Source organism: Carassius gibelio, chromosome A9 (genome assembly GCF_023724105.1).
Source record: "Carassius gibelio isolate Cgi1373 ecotype wild population from Czech Republic chromosome A9, carGib1.2-hapl.c, whole genome shotgun sequence".
NCBI classification, from domain to species: domain Eukaryota; kingdom Metazoa; phylum Chordata; class Actinopteri; order Cypriniformes; family Cyprinidae; genus Carassius; species Carassius gibelio.
The window spans coordinates 27965237-27991219 of record NC_068379.1 but is presented as its reverse complement, the minus strand read 5'-3'; the positions used below and the strand labels follow the sequence as shown (position 1 = coordinate 27991219).

The window sequence follows — 25983 nt, the reverse complement described above, 5'->3', positions numbered from 1 at the left end:
AGGAAGACTGATAAGAGAGAAACAACAAATGTAAAGCAAGCTGACATCCCACTTTCGGATAATTCAGACAAACATGGATACACTATTTTTAGAATATTAGGCAGTAACTCCTAACATTAAAACAGCAGAAAACAGATTTTTTTCTTTTTTTTTTTTTTATAAATCACATAAACTGTATTATAATTGTAGCTAATATTTCTTATATATTTTTATAATATTTATTGTAGCATATCATGTAATGTTATTTGACATACATTTTTGAGACTGAAAAATACTTAAGAATTACAGTAAAATAAGCTGAAGATAGACAGACAGACAGACAGACAGACAGACAGACAGACAGATAGATAGACAGATAGATAGATAGATAGATAGATAGATAGATAGATAGATAGATAGATAGATAGATAGATAGATAGATAGATAGATAGATAGATAGATAGTGTCATGTGAACTATGTCCCATCTTGTTCTTCTAACATCAACGGTCTCTCTTCCACCAGGGCAGGTCTCGAAATTTATGAAAAGTCTGTTCCAACCTGGCATGAAACCAAACCACACACATCCCTATCTCCACCCAGACCAAGTGATAACACTGTACCACTGCATAAGACTAATGGAAATCTCTTCCTAATCTCAGTCCATCTCAGAGCTCTGCTCTAAGGCTTTCTCCAGTCTCCTATTAGAGGCCTGGTCATTCTCCAGACTGGATTCCATCACCTGGCCTAACTCTCCAAGCAGGTACCTGCTGATGACAGCCCGTCCACCTGCTATCCATAACTAACAAACACCTTATGTCTGCCCTGAGATCTGGCCCGACCCAGCATGCCTTCATGCCTCTAAAGATGCCTGGAATGTTTGAAACGGAGCCTGATGACTTCTCTTTCAGAGGTCATTCTGGAAAACCAACCAAAGAAGGGCTGAGCAGTATATTTACTACACTTTATATTTGCTTTATATTTATATATATATATATATATATATATATATATATATATATATATATATATATTTATATTTATATATATATATATATATATATATATATATATATATATATATATATATATATAAACACACACACTTTCATTTTTGTGAAAATTGGGGACATCCCATAGGTGTAATGTTTTTTATACTGTACAAACTATATATTCTATCGCCCTACACCAACCCTACACCTAACCCTAACCCTCACGGGAAACTTTGTGCATTTTTACTTTCTATTTTTAAGCGTTTTGAAAAATGGGGACATGGGTTATGTCCTCATAGGTCACCCTTTCCTTGTAATACCGGTGTCATACCCATGTCATTATACAGAGTTGTGTGCTGATATATTTACACACACTCACACACACACATATATATATGTGTGTGTGTGTGGGTGTGTGTGTTACAATATGTATGTGTATGTGTGTGTGTAAACATATCCTCAAATGCATTGTTTCTATAACTGAAAAAAAGATCCTGTTTCAGAGCATAGAAACAAAGTATATAATTCATAATGAAAAGAAATACTGTATATCACCCAAAGGATGAAACATTTTCATTTAAGCTTTATCACCCAGTTCAGAACAGAGGTACAGCCATGGAAGCGCTGACCCTAATCCCATTTCTCAGGTTAGACAAGGACATTCAGAATAGCTAGACCTCGTCTCAGTGCAAGACAGCATGAAAACCGCTGCTTGGAAGGTCAAAAGATGACTTTACAGTGTTTGGAGCAGTGGTGGTAAGTAACAAAGTATTTTTTTCGGGGATCTGTACTGTACTTGAGTATGTTTTATTTGCATCTTCTTTCACTTTTACTCCACTACTTTATTAAAGACAAAGTTTACTTTTTACTCCGATACATTTCCCCATGCCGGCTTCAAGTATTTATTACACTGATTTTACAAACCAATGAAAAATTTGGTTTTCTTTTGAAAAAAAGAACGAGCAACTTTGCGAGTTCTTTGCAAACTCACGCAGCAGTTAGTTCGAGGTGGAAGATGATCGCTAAAATAGGTGATAGTGCAGCTCTTGCTGCCCGCAATGATCTTCATGCTCATCTCATCAGTAACGCTCCTGTAATTAGTAGTATATATTTCCAGCACATGCGTTCAGATCAGGGTTGCCAGGTTTTCACAACAAATCCTGACCAGTTGCTTCTCAAAACTAGTCCAAAACTAGCCAAAAATGTTTCCAGGAGGTTTCCCGATAAAAATTGCTTCCCGGGGTTAAAATATATATATTTTTTTGGAAGGGTTGCCTTGGTAAAATTCACATTTTAGGCGCTAAATATCAAGTTATTGGGATTGTGATTTCTTTGACCGGCGGACATGAAAAACAACCGCAGACTTGGCAACACTAGTTCAGGTGGAGCGGCAGTTACTACACAGAGCTGTAGTCCACAGACAACTAACACAAAATCGCTTTCAAAATGGAGAAAAAAAACGATTTTGTGTAGGTTTTCAGTGAATTACGGCTCTGTGTAGTATATACACCAATCAGTGTTGCCAAGTCTGTGGTTGTTTTTCATGTCCGCAAGTCGAAGGGACAATACCAATAATGTGATATTTAGCCCCTAAAATGCGAATGACAGAATTTTCATTTTTGAGAGAACTAACTCTCTAAATAGGTGGTTCTTCCTCATTGATATTCTGAAATAGTCTTACTTTTGTATCTTGCACATCTTCTGTTTGATGCAGCTATGATGTTATGGAACATGTCTATTGAAAGTTCAATCCCTATACTGCGATAAGTTTCTTCATTCTGCTTCATTCAAGGTCTCTTTTCATTGTAAAACTAACAAATTCTAAAGCATCTAATCTCATCATTTGTTCAATTAAAACACTGCATATCACTCCCAAAACAACTGATCTGCTTAATTATTTATATTTACAGTTAATTTGAATATTTACTTTTTACTTCTGGTACTTAAGTATGTTTTAAATCGGATACTTTTGTACTTTTACTCAAGTGATGTTTGAATGGAGGACTTTCTACTTTTACTGGAGTCATTTTTTTATTTAGATGCATCTACTTTTACTTGAGTATAACTTTTGAGTACTTTTACCACCCCTGGTTTGGAGACAATCAGCACAATAAAAACAAACAATGACACACTTTATTGGGACATTTCATATGATGTCACTGATGTACACGCATCCCATTGATTCACGTGTCAAAACAAGACTTCATTTCTGTTTTTTCTTTAAAATCCACACTCAGCATCTTGGGCTTGGGACTGAGCAACCCCAGCTACTGGTCTGCTCATTTCTAACAATTGGAAATACTCAACCCACTCTCCCTTATGCAATTATAACTCATTTGAATCTGCTATAAAACTCCAGGTTCTGGTAATTTACCACTCCTAGAGGAGTTGGATGCACTGCTGTCCTCATTCCCGGAGGATGGCAGTCCAATTTTAGTCTTTGGAGACTTCAACATTCATCTAGACAAGCCTTATGCTACAGACTTCCATTCACTCCTTTCTTCATTTGAGCTCAAACGACTTACCACTACAAGCATGCACAAATCAGGCAACCAACTTGACGACGATTTGGTAAAACTCCTATATATCTCTGACAATTTCTTCATTAAATTTAAACTATATTTTGCTACCTGTGAGCCACCAACCCCTATACTGGTTACTTGATGAAACCTATGTTCCCTTTCCCCCTCCAATCTTTCCTTCGTAGTATCCTCCTCTCTTCCCTCACCTACCCATTTATCATCTATGGATGTGAATGCAGAAACTGACCCTTTATGCTCTACTTTAAACTCTTGTCCAGACAATATTTGTCCATTCTCTTACAGGCCAGTACTGGCCTCCCCCTCTAACCCCTGGTTATCCGATGTTCTCTGTGAGCATTGGACCCAACTCAGGGCAGCAGAGAGAAAATGGCACAAATCAAAAGATCCGTCAGACCTGAGTAAGTATCAGTCTTTGCATTCATCTTTCTCTGCTGAAATCCATACTTCCAAATCTTCATACTTCCACAACAAGATCAACAGCACTCCAGACATACTCTCTTCTATAACAGCTGATGATTTCGACACATTCTTTATAGACAAAACCAGAACAATCAGTAGTCAATTCTCAGCCCCACACACACAGGACTTCAAACCAACCACCCCCACCACTAAAACTCCCATCTTCTGCTTTTGTCCCCTCACTGATGCAGGAGTATCAAAACTTCTCCTCTCCAGCCATCCTACAACATGCCCTCTAGACCCAATGCCCTCACACCTTCTCCAAGCAATCTCTCCTACACTTTTATCAGCACTCACACACATCAACACATCTCAACACATCTCTCCTCACAGGCACCTTCCCCACTGCATCCAAGCAGGCTTGGGTAACCCCACTGCTCAAAAAACCTACATGAAACACTTACAGATAGCTACAGACCTGTCTCTCTCCTTCTATTCATAACGAAAACCCTTGAAAGAGTTGTTTTCAACCAGGTATTAGGGCTGCACGCTTATGACAAAAATAATTGTCAATTATTGCCTTGAAATTATTAATTATTATTATCACAATTTACATTGAATTAATGTTTATACCATTGTTTGATGCAACTGCATGCCATATTTTTATATGAAAATAAACAAGCTGAAAACACTAACTGAAAAATCTTTAGTGCTTTTCTATAGTATTAAGCCTCAAATGTCAAATATATATCGGGCTGGTTTCTTCTTTAAATTATATTAAAAAAAAATAATAATAATGGTATTATAATGTTATACTAAAACTAAGGCAATGGAAAACCCCTTAAGATAACATTTAGAAAGAAAAAAAAACATCTTAAGAGTGCAGAATAACATAAGTGGATGATTAATTGTCATAATTATGTAATTGTGGCATCCATAATTGTAATCACGATTAGAAATTTGATTAATTGTGCTGCCCCACCAGGTATCATTGTTTCTTTCACAGAACAACAAACTGAATGCTAACCAGTCAGGTTTCAGGAGTGGCCATTTAAGACTACACTACTGTCAGTCACAGAAGCCCTGTGGATTGCAAAAGCTTATTCCAAATCATCAGTTCTTATCCCGCTGGATCTACTGTATCTGCTGCTTTTGACACTCTCAATCATCAGATCCTTCTGTCTGCCCTCTCACCACTTGGTATCACAGGGATTCCACTTGGCTAGTTTGAATCCTAGCTCACTGGTAGTTCTTTCAGGGTGACTTGGGGAGGGGAGGTATCCAAAGTAAATCAACTGGTCACTGGTGTTCCTCAGGGATCAGTTCTTGGACCCCTCCTTTTCTCCATATACATGACATCACTGGGTCCCATCATATAGGCACATGGCTTCTTCTACCACTGGCTATGCTGACGACACACAGCTCAATCTTTCATTTCAACCAGATGATCCTTAGTGGTAGTTGCACGGATCTCCTAGTGGACATCTCGGCATGGATGAAAGAATATCACTTACAGCTCAACCTGGCAATGACAGAGCTTCTTGTCTTCCCTGCCACTCCAACTCTACAGCATGATTTCTCCATCCAGCTAGGTTCTTCTACAATTACCCCATCAACTTCGGTCAGAAATCTTCAAAGACCACATTGAAAAGACTGCTCAGTCTTGTAGGTTTGCATTGCACAGCATCAGAAAGATCAGTGACCTTTCTAATGGACCATGCTGGATAATGAGGGAAAATCAACAAATTCATCTTCCTTCTCTTTTTTTTCAGCATTTATTCTTAGCTCTAGAATGTTTCCTAATCTAGCCTATTTATAAACCTGGCATTGTATACTGAGAATGTTGCTGTCTCTCTGTTGGCTTATGATCAGCCTGTCCAGGGACGTTAAATTAGCACAAGTGCTACAACCTGGTAAAATGCATATCTCCTTTTAAGGTTAATGTATATTTTACACTGTCCCTGTTTAAATAAATAAACAAATGGAAATGGAAATCCAAATTTTTTAGGTAACTTTGAATAAAAGCATACTTTCATTAGTGTAAGCTCATATTTCTGATGTTTTGATGAGTATACTAAAATGTGAAAACACTAATGATAAATAATGGTAAGTTATTTCTAAACTTTTGACTGGTAGTACATATAAGAGAAAAAGAATGAAGGTTGAAGCAAAAAAAACAAAAAAAAATTCAAGCTTAAATTTGGATTTTCAAACCACATCAATTGTGACTTACAGATAAAGACAATTCATTCAAATTCTAGAACTAGAAATCAAATCAGATTAAATAATTTCCATGGTTGAGTTCACCAGCCAGAATTCCAGCTGTTTTTCTGTCTTGTCCTAATGGCATTTCAGACTATTTCTCACATGTCTTCAGGATGACTAATCAGCTGTGCCGGATCAGGAGGCTTCTGGGGCAGTGAGGGGGAAAGCACAAAAAAAAAAAACCTGTCCAAACTTTTTGGCTGCCATGTCAGTAACACAAAGCCTCAGTCAGTGTGCTCTTTGTGTGCAAAAGAAAGAGAAACAAAACTATTCGAGGGAAAGAAACAGAAAGGGTAGTGGATGTGTGTTGATAACACTAGAGTGTACAAAAGAATATTAAATAATGTGTGGTAATTGTGTTGTTGCATTCCTCACACTTGTGTTAACAAGATTAAACCAACACCTGTTTCCTTGCCTCCAGACCGCAGCCCGAATCATGTGTGCTGGAGCTCAACCAATCACAACCAACTATAAAGAGATAGTTGATCCAAATATAAACATTTTGACATCATTCACTCAGCCTTGTGCTCCAACCCTCTATTTTCTTTCTTCCATGAAAAACAAAAGATGTCAGGCCATGACCGTAGCTGTCAAGCTCCAAACATTTAATTTGTTCATGATTCAAACTCACTTCATTTTCTACAAGCACTTTCATGTATATCCAAGATTGTGGAATATTTGCATTCGGCACCAAAGAAGTACAGGAAGAGAGATGCTTGCAAGGAGTCTTGAGGTGGTCCATCCAAAAATGAAAATTAGCTATGCATCTTTTAATTTCACAAGATGTTATTTGATGGACTGAAGTGGTGTGGATCACTTGTGGATGTTTTTATCAGCTGTTTGGTCTCTCATACTGATGGCACCCATTCACTACAGAGGATCCATTGCTGAGCAAGTGATGTAATGCTACATTTCTCCAAATCTGATCTGATGGAAAAAAAAAAAAACTCATCTTCATATTGGATGGCCTTTCAAGACACATTTTGAAGACTAAATAAATTTCCATAACTTTGGTGATGATTACTGGATTTTTTTTTATTTTATTTATTATATTATTATTTTTTTGATGGTTACTGGATCATCATCATCATCATCATATAATTCCAACAGTTATTTCTAAACCCAAGTCTAATTAGAACAATATTCATATTTTATACATTGATTAGTATTATCGAATTAACCATTCACTTAAATTTTCAGAAGAGCAACTGCAAAACCATCAGAGTGGCTAATATTCAGCCACCATGTATTGTCTGTTTACAATTCAACAGCTTTGCCATGCCACAGAGGAATGGAAAAACTGAACAGTCATTTCCTCAAAAAAAATAAAAAAATTAAGCTAAGACTACTGAGCCACAGCAAAAGGTTCATCTCCAATCACGAGAGACTTATGTAACTAAGGGCAATTACTGAAACTGGATCCTGCACTGAGAACCAGTTACAACACTATCAGGAAAACTGTGCAACATAATTCCCCTTTTGCACTACACATAAAACACGATCTTATATATTATCTACAGCATGAATTGGGATTGTTGACCTTGTAGGGAATGAGTTGGTTGTTTGCTGTCAGTGAAACACGGCAGGTTGAAACAGGCCAGAGCCATCTGTATTTAACTCATAAGATACAATATAATGAGTTATTGGCCAGGGAAACTCTGCTTTACAAGCAGGTGAGGAGAAGTCCCGAATCATTCTACCTTAGGAGACAACAGTTATCCAGATGACTTATCCTCACCTCTTGTGTCTCGATGAAAGCACGGACACTGCTGTATTACTCTCTTAGACGCACAGATACCAATGCACATAAACTGATTCAAAGACTCATCAAGCAAGCTACGTTTTTACATCATTTCACAGCAAATTAATTCCTTAAATTCACATTAGGTTAAGAACAAAAGCAGACAACTCACTGTACTTCCATAATCAGACAAATTACATTAGAAAAAAAATAGGATGCCACTTGATTTGATCCAAAGAGACTGAATGAAAAATGGCCATCAAACACCAAAACAGAGACATTAGAGGGGCCGGATTGAAAAATAAGGAATTTCTGACATCAAGTGAACAGGAAAGAAATTTTAGAGGCAGAGCACGTTATGACATTCTGATGAAAGAATATGAAGACAAACATTTTTCCTTTGGAATAATGTGCACTGATGAATCTTACAGATTACAACCAGGAATGTGTATTAAGAAAAAAGTAAATAGAGTCTTTTTTTTATATAATGTTGACTTTCCTGCACATTTAACCCATTAGGGCTCATATTATGTAATAAAATTAATTCATATAAAATAAAAAATATAGTGTACCTAAAAACATTCTATCCACTATTCATTGAATCTAACAATGTGTAAAGACCAATTGTTTTAAATAATTACCAAAACCTTTACCAATTAAAAAAAAAAAATAATAATACTTTAAGGCATATTTAACTCTTAAATGGCTCATATTATGCAATAAAAATGTATATATTATAAAAATATACTGTAATAAATAAAAAACTCAAAAGATTCTCCCCAGTTCAATCTGTAACACCCAATATTTGAAAAACTAATGTATAACTAAAAAATGAAATAAAAATAAATTAATTAAAATAAAAGCAGAACAGCAAAAAACAAAAGAAGTCCTAAAATTCAAAGAGGCTAAACATTATTCACGAACACTAAATTATGGCTGTTTTTTGCAAAAGCCAAGGTTTTAGCCCTGGGTTTGGTGATGTGTGATGTTGCATATCAGTAGAATGGTGGGGCCGGGTTCTGCGTTTCCTGCCTTTATTTCACTGCCCGGCCCATAAATCAAATGCAAAAGCAAACAAGCGCACAGCAGCTATGTGCCAGCAACCCCCTGAAACAGGCCTGCTTTCTATAAACATTCCTCAGGGAGACCGTGCCCAGATAAGACCTCCACATACTACTGAAGATCACAAACCCCTCCTCCGTTTGCCATCAGCACAGCATACAACCACCAAAATATTTCACATCGTGTTTAGTGGATCCTCTGGGAGGAACAAACTCACATCCTTCAATCTCCTACCGTATTGGAATATAATGAAACAGCAGGCTGATCTGCCAGTCATGGCTCTTTCAAGTCAAGAACTCTCTTCATGTGTTTGCATAATGATGCATTTAAAAGCTAACCCTCTGGAGTCTAAAGGTATTTTTGGGGCCTGGAGAAGTTTTGTCATGCCCTGACAATTGTGCTTTTTTCAGTTTCTTATACACATCTAAATGTCTAAAGTCTAATCTCACTGTAATCAGCCCACACTGGTCTATAATAATATGTGAGCAAGCAAATCGCCAGGCTCCCGACAGGAGTGGGTGCGTGAGAAAGGAGGGGCGCTGCAAGAGCCAAGGCTGGCAACGTGTGATGGGGCACACCTGACACAAATGGAGCCCCATCACTGCTGCTGTTTTAATGCCGAGCATGCTTCTCCTCAAGAGACCGGCCTCTTCCCCATGCATGCACGCTGGTGTCCTCGTGAGAGTCCAGGAAGGGTGTGTAGAGGGACCCCCGCGTCACCAGAGACGTGAGCTGCCGGACCCGCAGTCCGGACTAGAACCCCCACCCGTTACATGGCCGTCGGGCCAGGATGCCGGGCTGTTTGGTCCCTTCAAGTGCCGTGCCAGCGAGAAGGATGCAGCCGCTGGAAGAAGCTGGCGCCCCTCGCGACCCGGACCGAAGAGGCCGAAGAGCCGGACTACATCACTTACATGGACCCTATATATATATATATATATATATATATATATATATATATATATATATATATATATATATATATATATATATACACACCAGTCTATCAAAAATACATAAATATACATCAGTTTTTATTTTTATCAAAAATACAGTATATAAGGTTGAAATAATACAAATTATAATTTCATTAAAATACTTAGGCTCCCAACTTAAATATATGATTAGTTTATGTTAATGTACAATGTGTATTATTTTATTAAATATTATTTCATATTAAAATGTTTATTGCACAATATTGTAATGATATGAATACATATAAACAATTTACATAAGAAAAATATTTTAATGTCAGCAATATATAAAAATTTATATTTTATTCAATGATTAAACAAAAAGACATGTACAAAATTGCTGAAATGTTAATTTCAATAATACTTACTCAATTCACTAACACACGATGATAATCTCAAAATATCATCTAATTAATTTTCCGGACCAATATAGCAATTTATGGCAAATATATGGCAATATGACATCACATCTAATGTGACATAGCGCTAGACATGTTGCTACTACTAAAAACATTGCTAACACAAATAAATCCCAATTAATTTGACTTGTCAAACTATTTGTATTCAAAGTGTAGATTCTGGTCTCCCGGATACATGTTTGTCATCTATAGTCGGTCCTTAGCTAAGGAAAACCCTTTAGAGATTAATTCCTTTATGAAGGGATTTCTTATCTTAAGGTTTCGCTGCAAGCAGACCCTGTGCTTTCCAACTTGTGTGATCCCAATCTTCCTGATGGGCACTCCATCTGCCCCAGTGTGCTGAACGTGCCGCCCGCCAACCTGCAGTGATAAACAATCCAAGCGAGCGAGCACACTTTGTTTCCGGAGAGCGAACGCATTCATCCATTTAAACTGCAGCAGTCTGTGAAGATGCTGCAGGGGTCTTAAATCAACCCCCTCCCGACTGTCCCAGAGCCTCAGCTTCTACGCAGGAATGCCGTGGCACGTGTTTCTGCTTCCGTCAGCATCTCCTCCCAACACTTCACAGCCTCCAACCATTTGGCAGAGACAGACGTAAACTTGCTAATACTTAAAAACCTCTTAAAGATTGCAGCTAATTTGCTGAGACCTTGTGAAAAGTGGGGCCCCAATCAAAACAGTCCCATGTTGGATACATTTCGGCTATCTTGTCAGATTTCACGTTTAACAACCCTGGAGAATGTGGACATACTGAATGCATTTGCTCTGGTGCCGTTCGAAAACAGTGGCTCTTTTAACTCGGTAGTCAACACAGATTACGGGGAAGTCTATCTGTCTGAAGATCATAAAGCGGAATGGAAAAGTAACTAGGTGTAAGTGATGGTAGGATGGTGGGATAACATGAAATGATCAGGGCCAGACTGAAGACTTTCGCAGCATTTTAGAGCAAAAACTGAAAAGTTGTATTAAATGGATGTCAATACATCCTAAATGAAGCTGAAATATAATCTAATTAGCCAAAATAAAAAAGGGGCAGAGACTATGTAGATCTTGAGAATAATTTGGTACTTATTTATGTTGAGTAAAAATCACATTTATAAATTAAAAATATTTATACATTTACACACTCAAATTCAAATGTTTAGGGTACAGATGTTTAGAAAAAAAAATCCTTATTTATCAAAGGCATATTAAACTGATCAAAGTGAAAGTAGAAAATACTCACATTGTTACAAGAATTATATTCTATTTCAAATAAATACTGTTCTTTTGCATTTTCAAAAGTTCAAAACAACTTTTGTTTCCACAAAAATATTAAGCAGCACATAATAATAATTGATTAATAATTGCTAATAATAAAATGAGGACCAAACCAGCATACTGTATTATAAATAAATTGGAAAGCATAAATAAAAATTAAAATAAACTGTAATAATATTTACAAATATTTCAGCCTTGGTGAGAATAAGAGACTAAGAGACTTCTTTCAAAAACATACTCTAAATTATACTGACTGCAAACTTTAAAACAATCTGTTAAATTACAGCTTTTTTTTTTGGCCGATATAAATAAAAAGTAATAATGTATTCATTGAGCAAATACATAAAATAGCTGAAATGTATTTATTTACATACTTTGTTCTTGTGAAAATCTCTGCTGAATTCTGCAAGAGCAGATTCCATGCGAGTCTCGTCATAATTCAAACATCTGCAGCAAGTATCATGTTATTTGGAAATAAAAGTTAGTTCTCCCTTGATAAGACATCTGAAAAGTACAAGAAGGACCTGCTTCAATATGGAAAGAAGAAAAGAAGAGCTGCTTCAAAAAAAAAATGTTTTGTCACGGTGTCATTTTGTGGTAAAGATCTCCAGGTATGATGCGATGAGAGTTAAAACAAGGCTCAAGAATGTAAAACAACACTTAAAAAAAAATACTCATACATTTACAAGCCAGTTACGTGTCCTATCATTTACCTCCAAAGCTGTAATATCCATTTCTGCATGTAGCGAATGCTTCTTAACAATCACACATACACAAACCAAACTGTTCTTTTGCATAATCCACTGTTATATTTGAACATCCACACTGGATTCTGCTTTTCTAGAAGGAAAAGTGAATTAATCTGAACATTGGACAGCTTCCCAAACTCACTAACGGCAGAGATGCAGATTTATTTATCTGATGGAATCCAAGCCGACACTAAATACATCTTCCAGCCATGAGATCAAATGATCCTTGAACTTCCATAACAGCCTGTTTTTTTATGCACATTTATCAGACAGAATTCCACACCGGACAGTCTTAGAATACTGTGGATCTGGATTCATCTGCCTCTCTGTGTGTAAGTGGGAAATGTTGGAACTACGGTTACAAAGGAGCTTGAAGAGCCTCTAAATCACAGCCGAAGCCAACAGGAGGAATGCTGAAGAAAACTGCTCTGAACTCAACCAAGCCGCTAGAATCTCCCTTTCGATGATTACCTGGAGACCAAACGTAGACCGTAAAGCAAGTGAAAGAGTTTGGTCTTTGTTTTTTTGCATGTCTGGTTAATATATTAATCCATTATTACTGTAAAAATCATCAACAATTTACCAATAACTATGCCCAGACAGCTCTTTCTGCATTTGCTAAGATTAATTTATGTGTAATGTTCAAGAGTTAAACCAGATAAAAAAAGTTATAAATAGAATGAATTTTCTGCATGCACGTTGCAAACACATTGAATGATCTGTTTAATTCATTAAGTTGCTTACAGTTAATCAAATAGTGGTTCACTTCAACAACGGGATTGGCAAGGGTTTTTTGTTGTTTTTTTAAGTCTCTTTTGCTCACCATGGCTGCATTTACTTGATTGAAATTATGGTAAAAAATAGTGATGGCAAAGCGGAATTTTCAGAAATCATTCTAATATGCTGATTTGCTGCTCCAGAAACATTTCTTATCATCATCAATATTGAAATAGATGTGCCACTTAATACAAAAAACAAAAACAAAAAAAACAATCATTTGTCAGGATTCTTTGATTAAATTAGTTCAAAAGAACAACTTTTATTTAAAATCTATAAAGTCACTTAGTCAATTTAATGCATCCTTGCTGACTAAAATAATTAATTTCTTTCAAAAAATTAAAATCTTACTGACCCAGACTTTTGAACGGTAGTGTAATTTCCAAACTGTACCAAAATTCTGCACCAAAATCTCTACTGTAAAGCATCAATGTGGTTAAGCATAATACACTTAACTAAAACTTACATAAGAACTTTGATTCATAAAGACAGAATGGGATGTGTATAACTTTAATCTGCAGAGCTTTCTGTGCAGATTTGCATTTGCATATGCAGTGTGCGCCTGCCAATAACAATTTGTTTTTGTTGTTTTTTTCAGTGAGAAACACAATAACCTGTGTTTCTCACTGGAAGAAACAGGAACTTTCTTTTAGAAGAAAAAAGCCTTCAGCATCAAACAGTTGGCAGTGATCAGGGATCAGACAGCTTAGCAGGGTACTAACTAAGTGATTAGTTAATTAGCCCTGTTTGATTGACCGCAAATCTCCTTCTTTCATATCCAGTTTCACTGCAGGTTCTTAAGCTCCATCAGCTGATAGTTTTACTGGTGTTTTGGAACAACATGAGACCTGCATGAAGCTCACGTACAAGATCAAATACAGTAGGATCTGGTTCAGAAGATGATCACCAACAGCCTCAGAAAGCAAAGGCTGAAGGGTGATGCACTGGTTTACATTTCTTCTGAAGCATTCTGGGTACAGTGATGCAAGTAAAAAAATGGATTCTGGGGAATAAAACACATTTGTTATGAGGGACGCAGTCATGAGAAAATGAAACCATTCATTTCCCCCTCTCACTATCTCTAGATAATGATAAATACACTGGATGTGTTCAAAACAGCATTATTTCCTTTTCCCCTCAATTTGAGCCAAATTAGTCTAAATTGCATTTGCAAACGTGCCAAAAACACAAAGTGTGCATTCCTTCCCATGGTTGAATTAGAATTGACGAGATGGGAACAAACAAAGCTGTAAACATTGCATGGGTGTGCATAAACGACACAATAACGCTTTTCAGCACTAAATCATCATCAGAGTTTTGCCAACTGAGAATTTGCAATAAATGCCCGGGTACTTGTAAAGCCGAAGTTAGAAGGTTTATCTAACCGCAGATGCCATAAACACATTAGTTGAGTTGCAGCATAATAAATAACCCAAACTAAAGAGTCTGGAGTTTGACCTTTAAGGTCACTGTCTGTCCTGACCTCAGGGTCATCAGGTTATGTCTGGTCAATGGAGAAAAACCTGTGGTAGGGTCTGAGCAAGGATTAATCTTATTTCAACACGTCCAGGTCACATTTCACCCTAAAATCATGTGTATATATATATATATATATATATATATATATATATATATATATATATATATATATATGCATAAAGAAAATGACAGTTTTAAGGTCATTATAATGTTTTAATAAATTATTTTGTTTTCATGATGATTATGAAAGTTTATACACAAATTCTCATCTTTATAATGTGTCCAGATGTTTACCATTATATTGTAATAGATTTTTTTTTACTGTAACAATACTGTATAACAGAAAAAAAACCTTGTTTAAGGAAAATCTGCATAATTAAAAAGCAGTCCACTTGATGTATGAATCCTTTATGATTTAAATAAAATGCCTTAATTGCATCAGTAATGTCAAAACAATATAATTTCAAGAAAACAAATGCAATGCAATTATATATATATATATATATATATATATATATATATATAGGTTACATAGAACAATAAAAAAAATATATAAGAACATTTATTTCTTCTACTCATTTTGACATGTCTGGAAAAGAAAGGAAAGCCACATGCGATGGTGCTGGTCTGTGCCACGGGGGACGGTGATTGTTCAGCATTAAACAGCAGCTTTGTCATCCTGTCAGCTGCATTTGTTACAGCAGAAAGGGAAGCTCTGAAAACATACCACTCAGAGACCCGAATCAAAGCTGAGCATCCTCGTTGTGAGACCACAATGATACCTACACCAGACCAGAGACTCACTCAAACCAACACTGACAACAAAGTCTGACTCTAGTCCACGCTCTAAACTCGGAGCAGATATACAATGCAGATCCAGACAAACATTCACTATTAATGCACCCATTTGCTCTTGTTTGGCAACCAGCATACAATACGGCTAATTTAAGTCAAGTCACATTTATCTCTATAGTGCTTTATACAATGCAGTTTGTTTCAAAGCTGCTTCACATTAATAAACATGAAAATAACATATATATATATATAAACACACACACACATACAAGTTCAATTTATCTATAAGCAGCTCTGTAGAAGACAATAGTGTAATTTTTCAGCTCAAGTTCCATGTTGATTCAGTTCAGTTCAATAAGTTCAGATTCTGCTGTTAAGTAAAGACAACAATGTGAATATTCAGCACAAGTCCGTTCAGTGTTGGTTTAGTTGGTTTATTTTAGTTACAACAGCAGTTTGATTTACTTTCAGCATTGAGTCACATTCCAAAGCCAGTGGTTAATGTGGGTAAATTTATCCTCAACATCACCACAGCTGTCCCGTGCTTTTCACAAATCTACGAGAGCTGCTCGTTCACACAAGTTCTGTAGTCTAAGCTTGACTTAAACACTTCTAGGAACACTTACTCTCTGTCTTCACACAGAACAAGCAAACAAACCGTCTGAGGCACACACACGCGCAGCTCCGAGAGCAAATGAGGTTAAAATTCCCAAGATATCTGAAGAGGTTCCCAGCGCCAGTGAGCTGTCCCCATCTCCTTACCTGAAACACAGCGGTGGCCATCCTCAATGGGTATGAATGTGTGTGCATGTGTTTCAGCCCCAGCGACACATTCTCCCCAGAGCAAAGAGATTCTGGGATCGTCCGGTCCGACTCGCAAGCAGCGCACCTCTCTCAAACACACGCTATAATCCAGCCAGCAGGAGTGAGTGTGTAGATGTGTGCGCAAACACGTTGACTTTCTTGGCTTCCTGAGAAAGGCTGAAATGTTGACTCACATTCCCTGTTCGCTCTAGCCAAAAAAAAAAAAAAAAAAGGATCATAACAGATATTCACGCTATATATGGCTATGGACTAAGAGAGGAGGTCAGATCCATACGCAGCACCTACAAACCCAATGAGCACACGGCACAGAAATCTAGGAAGTCTAGCTGCAGGCTACTGCCATTCCCCTTTCCCTCTCACTTATTTGCCCTCCCTTTTTTCTCCTTCTCTCACTCTCTCTCCCTTTTGCTTACTGTGAGCATTTATAAAGCAAAGAGGGGGAAAAAATCCTTAGAAAAATATACACAAGGTCCAAATTAACACGCATCAAGCATCAAATGCAAGAAACATGGCTTTGGATATTAAACAAGCAAAGCCATACATAAGAGGGTCAGTAATTTTATAAGGAATGACAATGACTTAAGTGCATTTATTAATAATATCTAGACTTCTTCATTTATAATACATTATAATAATATTAAAGAGCCACACAGATGGTATTACAGTGTATGATGTAGCTGTCCATCAGTGTAAACAATGTGCAAAGTAATTAAACCAAAAAGTTTTTATGAAAAGATTTATAAAGTTATTGGCTTCTAAATTAAGGAGTCGATTCTGAATCGCTGAAACGAGTAGTTATAGATTTCAAATATTTTGCCCATCTCTATGTACGTCACTAGGAACACTTTGCATAATAATCTCCACCTATCGTCTTGGGAGAAACGGAACTCTACACTTCATTAAAATGAAGTGTAACTCCGTGAATACTCAACGAAGAGACATGAGAGAGATATCTATAGAAAGCTTGTCATGTCTACTTTAAAACTAAACAAGTGCTGCCGAAAACAGATATTCTGTGATAAAGTAATCCATATGAAAACAACGCAATGTCTGTTTTTCATTTCTCCCTTCGTCATATCTAATGTGACCACGCCCCCGCGCTGAACGCGCTATTCAGATTCAAACTGAAGCGCGCGGCTTGAATATGCCCACACAGAAGAAAAAGCAGCGAGACTGTTCAAGTTTTTTATTTTACTGTTTGCTTCACGATGAGAGGAATAAGACATAATTCACCCCAAACAGATGCTGACGCATAGTTTACCGTGGAGGTGTGTGCGGAACAACCAATCAAAACTATGTCAGTTGACCAATCAGAACACAGTATGCTACCAAAAGGTGGGGTTTAAGGAAACTGAATCGTTTGGGGATCTCTGAGAATTGAGGTAATTATAAAATTATATTTTGACAAAATGACAATGTTTTTTAACCTGGCTGATTTAAACCTAATGTTTATATAAACCTAATATCACTGACTTATAAACAGTGATAGGAAGCTTATAATTTTCATCTTACCGGCTCTTTAAACAAAGTATTATATATATTATTAAAAAAAATGTATACATATATATATATATATATACTAGGGCTGGGCAAGTTAATGCATTATTATCGCATTAACGCATTTATTTATTAACGCCGATAATTATTTTATTGCACGTTAATGCAGTTCTTTTATTATTATGAAAGTCCGTTGCTCACTGGCTCTGAATACACATACAGACAAATCTATATATATGCAAACACCTACATTTTAAAAAGTAATATTTCAATTTGATAGTGCACTCTTCACAATCACAATTGAATACTAAATATTGTAAATAAATAAAAAGTAAAAAATCATGGCTGGTAAACTGCTGGTTTGATCTCTATGTACTTGTTAAGTGTTTATGCCAAAGGAAATAAAGAAAAATGATTTTGATTAAAGACAATAAGCAAAATGTCACAGAAATGAGAATCCATCCCCAACAAACAAATGACTTCAATCCCCTTTAAAACAGCCAGAGCGTTTCAGCTTCATAAGGATGCTCACAGTCTGATGGATTACAGACAAATCACAACACCAGATTGATAAAACTGTTCCTGATGGAAATACCAGTGCTGGCAAATATTAGTCCCTTTATCAGGGTCATCACACTCACTGCTGTTGAGAGAACTATCAGAAGATAACACAATTCTACCTTTCAAGAGAGAAGAATTCCAACACAACTCAGTTTGCAAATAGGCTGGTTATGTTCTGAATGTTAAAGATTCAAATCAAGCCAAAAGAGAGATTTTCAAACTTCAATCTCCAAAAAAAAAAAAAACAAGTGTTAATGCAATATGCGCAATTCAGTGGTTCAAACTTAATTAATTGCAGAAATTTTAAAACTTACAGTTAAAATAAACCCCCAGGCTCAGGGGGAAGCTACAAAGGACACACACAATGAGCTCAAAATTAAATACTTTAATAAGAAAATATATATAGAATACTACAACGAGCATCAGTTTCGTAAGTATGTAATGCAGGGTTTCTTTATGAATGCAAACCGAACCTAAAACAAAATAGGGGAAAACTAAACAAGACCAAAGATAATCCAAAAACTAAACAAGCAAAGAAAGCTCCAACAACCTCCAACCCAGGGCTCATTCCCCCCATTAACTCATCCAGCAATCTCTTTTAAAAGGAGCGCCCCAGGCCACAACGACAGGTGCAGTCAAAGAAGCCATAGGCAGGGCAACCAATCACCACGCTCCCAAAGTGAAAGTGCACAGACCGTCACATGGAATGTCTGAGGAATATCAATGCATTATGACCCTGCTATAAAAAAGGAGATTGGGCAGGTGACAGCATGGAATTTAACACTGGCTTCAGGACTGTTTGAGACTGGAGAGAACCAAAGCAATTACTAAGAAGATACTGACGACCCTAGAGCTGTAACCTTCTGCCCTCAGGATACAAACTTATTCTCAACCTCTGATTCTCCTTTAGTTTAACTGCAACAACACATTAGGGCTGAACAGTACAGTTGTGTTAAATTATAAATAAATAATTCATTTATAAATAATATTAAAAAAAAAAATATATATATATATATATATATATATATATATATATATATATATATATATATATATATTATTTCAAAGCATGCTTTTTACTACACTGCATTTGCCACCCACTCCAAGAGATGAAAGCGATTCATGAATGATCAGATTCTTTCCAATGACCCTGGTGCATCGGTTCAGAAGTCGCACCAAGCGATTCATTCAAGAAATAGACTGAACAGACTACAGCTGTTCTTGAGTCAATAACTCTGACTCAATGATCTGGTTCAAATGAGCCAAGAACCAGATATCGTTAGAGCTTGAATGTGTACGTACATTTCTAATGCCTAATTAAAATATCACGCAACCAATTTTAATCAGAATTCTGGATAAGAAAGAGAAAGCAGTCAAAACAGGAGAATTAGCTTAACAATTACGAATGCATCTTTGCTTAGAAACAACAACAAAAACACAAAGTATGCAGACGTTTATTTAACAAAAATCCTCTATTAGATGCTGGCATGTTATGAGTCTGACATATATCCTGTGTCCTGGATTTTATTATCTTTAATGATCCTCTTGGTGGTGCCTGTAATAAACATCATCATGGTTATAAGTAACACTCAGGATGGTGTTTAATGTCTGCAGCTAGTGTAAGGGGAAATAAATGCCAGGTTTAGCATGGTCCCAAAACAAGAACCATTCCTCTAGTCAGCACACTACAGGAGAACATTCCCATGATTCCGAGCAGGAACATCCTGCTGGAACATGCAGGGGCCAATCAGAGCCCTGTAGAAAAGCAGGTGTGGAAAAGGCAGCCCACCGCAGTGTTTATACTCACATATGGAGCACACTTTCAACAAACTGTGAATTCTTGAAGCCCCTTTAAGCTGCGGATGGTAATGATAGAACATCTCTACCAATCCTCACATATGCTGAAGATGTGAACTTACAATCATATAATCTGAGTCTGCACATTTTAATAAGTATATGAAGTTGTAGCTGCTGTGATTAATTAATTGTGCTTGCATTTAAAGTTATAGGTCACCCAAAAATAATTTGGTCATTTACTTAGCCTATATAACTTTTTTTCTTCTGTGCTACACAGAAGATATAATAATAATAATAATAAAAATAATAATAATTATTATTATTATTATTAAGAAATTCAGGAGACCTACCAGAACTTAAGTAAATAAAAAAATAGTAATAATCTGTGATCTGTTGACATAGTCAATAGTATTATTAATGATCATAGTAAAATTAACCTCTAGTAATTTAAATTAATTATTTTGTTAGCCTTTCTAATGCTTCTTCTTACTATCATTATTAATTATTATTCATCTATAGGCATCTCCCCATTCTTTTCTTGTCTTCTTATCACTAAGGAAGCAGTAGGACTTCTTTTTTAGAAGGGTTTTCTACTACATATTTTAGTAAGAGATATCATTTACATTATATTAAGCCATACGAGTATCAATACCTGTGGTTCCCTTTAAGTTGCAAATATGTATTTGATTAAATCTGTTGACATCATAATACAATAACTGTAATGTTTTTAAGTGAAATGTGTTATTTTGTTTTTTTAGTAAAAGGAAAGACCTGTTATATTAATTTTGGTAGCTATGTAATAACTAGGAACTAACCCTGAACCTACCCCATGTATTTTACCTTGTATTACCAGAACTTTCTTAGATAAATAAACCGTAAGTACACTATAAGTACATGTAAGTACACGTACTGTAAAATAAAGTGCAACCTTAATTTTGTTGTTGAGTCAAACATTTGTTTTTATAGTGTAAAACGAATGTCAAAGGACTCCAATGTTATGTTGACCCCATTTAGTTTATGTTGTGTTGTAAATAAAGGTCATAGATGTTTGGAATGTATAAATAATGAAGGCTCATGTTGTGTCAATTATTCCTTAAATGCACTGTTGGTGCAAAAATTGCAAATGCATTGTGAAACCAACTTTACAATGATTCCATACACGGAATGGAATTGTTTTTATTACTTTTTTTTTATGACAATTTCAATGAGGTCACATGATATCAAGTCTACTCACAGTCAGGCTCACCACAAGAACCCAACACTGCTCGAATGAACAGAATGTGCATGCATGCATACGTTCATCAAAAAACATGCAAACACACACTCTGGCGAAGTGATGACTATGTCCACATAACGAGTTCATACAGACACAGACGAGCCAACGAATGCCAATCAATGGGAAAAAAATCCACAGTTACAGTAAGGGAGAATGTTCTGGGTTGGAGCGCAGACAGGAACTTCAGTGCTGTGGTACTACAAGAGAAAAATCCTGATGCATGACTGCTGATTTTTAGGTTTAGTAAAAAGCGGTCTGAGCCGGCGGGTATTCTCTGGGATTAGCATGTGGTCAGTCCAACCTCAGACATCTGCACAGTGACCGTCTGATGCATGCCGCACAAATAAACCTGGAAAACGGTTTCTTAATATGTCTGGGAATCTATAATCTTATTGACTGGCTTGTTCACATGTCAGTCATATGGTTCCTTTCTTCTGGCTAAAATTAGCTTCTTTTTTTTCTCAGCAAGGACAAATTAAATGGCTCATAAGTGACAATACAGAAAAAAAAAAAATCACTGTTTTCAAAATTGATAAGGATAATAAATTTTTCTTTAGCAGCAAATCAGCATATTAGATTGATTTCTGAATGGCCATGTGGCACTAAGACTGGAGTGATTATTCTGAAAATTCAGCTTTGCATCATTGGAAAAAAATACACTTTTAAACCTATAAAAACAGAAAACAGTTATTTAAAATTGTAATAATATTCCACAATATTACTGTATTTTTTACAATTTACTAATTGTTTTAGAAAGTTGGTGAGAAAGATAATTTCAGCAGAATCCAGAACAGGCAAACCAAAGAGAAGCATGTTGAAAACATGGCTAAACTACCCAAATGACATCACACATACTTCTTTCCCCCAAACAGAAATGCTTGTGCGTGATGCCTTCACATCTCATGGTTCACCAGCGTTGTTCTATGCAGACATTGCATGGGAATCATCTAAACTAATTTGACTGGCTTTGGTTGTATGTTTATTAAATAAACACTCTCCATTATCTCTAAATACTACCAGCTTGCTGCATCTTGTTACTGAAGAAACAGTTTAAAAGGCTTTAACACATACCTCATAACTGGCATGCTACAATCCTGAATGCTCTGCAGTGTGATCACAGCTGTAGGGTTTCCAGCTGCATTAAAGCCACATTTTGATGATTCAATGAGATCTTGTTCTCACACACGTTCACACTTTATTGCCTTCCGAATGCAAACACAAGACTGGCTGATAAAAACGCACAATCAAATAAAGCAGGTTCTGATTAAATGAAACATTTGGAGTAACCCCTTATAGACAAACATACAGCTTCAAAACTCAAAACACCAAAACAGCTGACAAGCTTTTAGCTGCATGTTTTTTTTTTTTTAACATAGTGCTTTTTTTATTAAATGAAGAAACCAATTCAATGTACAGCTGAAATCTGAGGCTTAATATAACAGAAAAGCAATAAAAGTTTATCAGCTTGTTTATTTTCGTATAAAAATATGGCATTTGCTTCAAACAATGGTATAAAGCTATTCAAAATATTATTCAATGTAAATTGCGATGATAATAACATTGACAATTTTAATAATCGTGCAGCCCTAATAGATAGAGTTTGAGTTCCAGTCAGAAAGGGATTTTTTTTTTAATATGTTTTTTTTTTTTTTTTTTTTTTTAAATCCCCTTCCCACAGTATGTAAAATAACAGTATATTGTCCAGACACACACCCGACTGAACTCCACCCCACATAGCAACTCATAATACATATTAATATCCCTCATGGCAGTGCCAATGTCACAGCATAGTCTGTTTCTAATAAAACATATCGTTTGTTTTTCTGTGTGTTTCCAGCATGTGTATTCTCTTCTCCTCTTCTGCTCTTCCTCCAGGGAATAAAGAAGGCACATGCTATTGTTCACTTGGCCTGCTGTTTACATATTTCCCATACTGTCTTGATTACTCCATCTCAACGAGCTTGGGTGTTGCTGTTTGTTTTCCCAACTGTATCTAAGCCTGCAGCGCTGAGAATTGAGCAGGAAGAGGAACACATCAATCATGAATGACGAGTAATCATACAGCACCCTCTGACAGGGAATACCCAGATACACAAGCTTTTTGGCTTAAGTTGGGACTGTAGACACAATCCAAATGAAAACACTTCACCAGAACAAATGAGCCTCTAAATGAAATGTTCAGAAGTGTTACACCCTCAGTGTGCTTAACTTCTCTCAAACAGCAAGCGCTTGTCTTTAGAGATGAAGTGTGCTTCATCAAGTCTTCAAAAGTACAACACATTTTAAAATGAACAAAAGAACCCATTTGGAACAACCTCATTTCAGTTCAAAAGCATCTTGTTGATTAGTGTTAAAACGTGGCCAAACAAATCATACTGAGATTTATTTTTTGGTTTTCATTTGACGTTGATTTTTCATGCTTTCAGCTATCAATAAAACTGAAGTACTCTGCATGTGCTACATTTAAAAATCCACTCCAGAGAAATGCAGAAATGCCTGCATATCCCATCTGGACATGCTCATAACTAAACATCTGACACTATGATGCAAGCTCTGGTGTTTCTTGTCAGCAAGTCAGGTACATGTGTTTACATCACAAAACGCGTCTCCTGAGGTAAATGTGTGAGAGAGACAAACTCCTCATGAACTCAGTGTCAATTATAGTCTAAGAAACATCTGGAATAGAAGCTCAGCTTAGGCTACAACATGACCAAACAATCATGATTCATGATTTCCAAATTTGCATGATAAACATAAATATATGTTAACAAAACAAATATTTCTAGAGCTATAGAGATAAAAAAGCCATAGTTTTTTTTATGAAATTCTACTCAATACATTTTAAATATTTATTGAGTACAATTTAATTTAAACATTTAGTTAGTTCTAAAATCATAATAGCCATTGTTGTCAGTAAGATTAAATATTGAAGCATTATTTTATACTTTTAGTGATACTGTAATAAATTACCAATGTAGCAATAACACTTCAGACTAATGATGTTTGATAAATCAGATTTTTGAATGGATTCCTTAAAATGGACAGTTTGTATAAAAGGGAATCTAATGAATTAACCTCAAATGCAAATAAAATTAGTCCAACGACATGGTCTTAAATGTGCGAATAAAAAGTGTGAAAAAAAATCACTGTGATATTCAGCATGTTGTTTAATGTTAAAATGCTATCAAAATAATCACAACATTTTTATTGTAAATGTTCCAAGTATTGGCCAGTCCTTCAGAACAGGATACCTGCTGTGTGAAAACAAAGCTATAAAGAAATACTGATGTTTGTGACCGGTGACATTTAATTTAATCTAACATTGCTTCAGTCAAGTTAGTAGATGAGGGACTCTGGGTTTATATGCTTTGAATCATTACAGAATATTCTCAGTCCTCTACTTCTCTGCTTAATGACCACTATCAACACCTCTCGACTTCAATCTCGGTCAATTTCACTCTACAAATCTTTGGAAATTTTAGTCGTGTCCCAAAGAGCTAGGGGAGTTCACTTCCGTCAAGAGACATCTCACTCGTCAACAGTATTGAACATCAAATGCTTCGATCTGTCATTGACTTCACAATCTGTTTACCTTCCATGATTAGAGTCACAAAGGCTTGTTGTTATACAGGATCTGAACATCAGAAGAGACTTGGTTGTGAACGGCTCAATTCTAGTCGATGGGCACACCCTAAAAGCAAGAAGCCTGTGTGAAGGCATTGTTTTCAGCAGGAGAAGACTGGAGCCGCTCCACAGTGCTGAGGACGTGCAAAACCTGAGAAATACAGACCAGAATCAAAGGCTGGGAGCTGAGCCAGAGAGGAGGGACTCAGAACGAACAAGCAGTGGAGTCTCAGGAATGAAGTTAACAGCCAAAACCCTCTCGCTTTGCCCTCCACTTCTGGGAGAACTCTTAGAACATCTTAGAAACTGAATCGGAACATCCTGGCAACCACCCAGACCATGCTAGTAATTGCAGCAGCGAGTTTTATACAGGAACACACCACTCACATTTTTCATAAAATTTAAGCCATTTTTATTATTATTACCTTTTGGACTGCACTCAAGAAAAATAAAACCTTCTTAAATATTATAACTAATAATGTCCCAAAATGTAGAGGGGGTCAATTTAGTAATTTCTACAAGTTGGGGTCATGACGTTTGTAGTTCTAATGGTTGCTACACCCTGCCAAGCTCATCTCCAGGCCAAACCCAGAGTCTAGCAGCACCCCACAGCGCTATACAACCACTTCACCCAAAACTTCTCTATTACATACCAGACATAAATATTCCTTAATGAAAAAAAGGTTTCTCTGAAGTAAGTCACCAGAAAGGGAGACAGACCATTGGATTTGAAATGATGCTGAAAGTGCAGTTTGCAACCCTTCTGTGCTTGCATATGAAGCGATGGTCTATGCTGTAGCGGCAAAAGCTGACTAGGGGTAAGAAATGGCTAACCACTTCTAAAGTACAGCTTGCTGCAGGACCGTATCCAAATGATGCATGACACTGCGTGGATTACTGCATGACCACAGGCTCGTATAGCAGCTAGATAAAAACACTCAGCATGTGTTCAGAATAAACAAAGCCGTTGTAAT

The 25983-nt window shown here is 36.3% G+C and overlaps 1 protein-coding gene across 14 annotated transcripts in view; it reads right to left on the bottom strand.

The window, feature by feature from the left end:
• LOC128020089 (tensin-1) overlaps positions 1–25983 on the bottom strand; it is a 208833-nt gene that overhangs the window by 87616 nt on the left and 95234 nt on the right. Inside the window, exon 1 of one of the 14 annotated variants that reach the window (XM_052606644.1) lies at positions 16192–16600. The exons of 11 other annotated variants lie outside the window; for them this stretch is intronic. In XM_052606644.1, the coding sequence (XP_052462604.1) occupies positions 16192–16239 (48 nt within the window). In that variant the 5' untranslated portion in view covers positions 16240–16600. Of the gene's footprint in view, positions 1–16191; positions 16601–25983 lie in introns of those variants that run through there. 2 more of the 14 variants (XM_052606651.1, XM_052606649.1) reach the window with 2 other exon arrangements.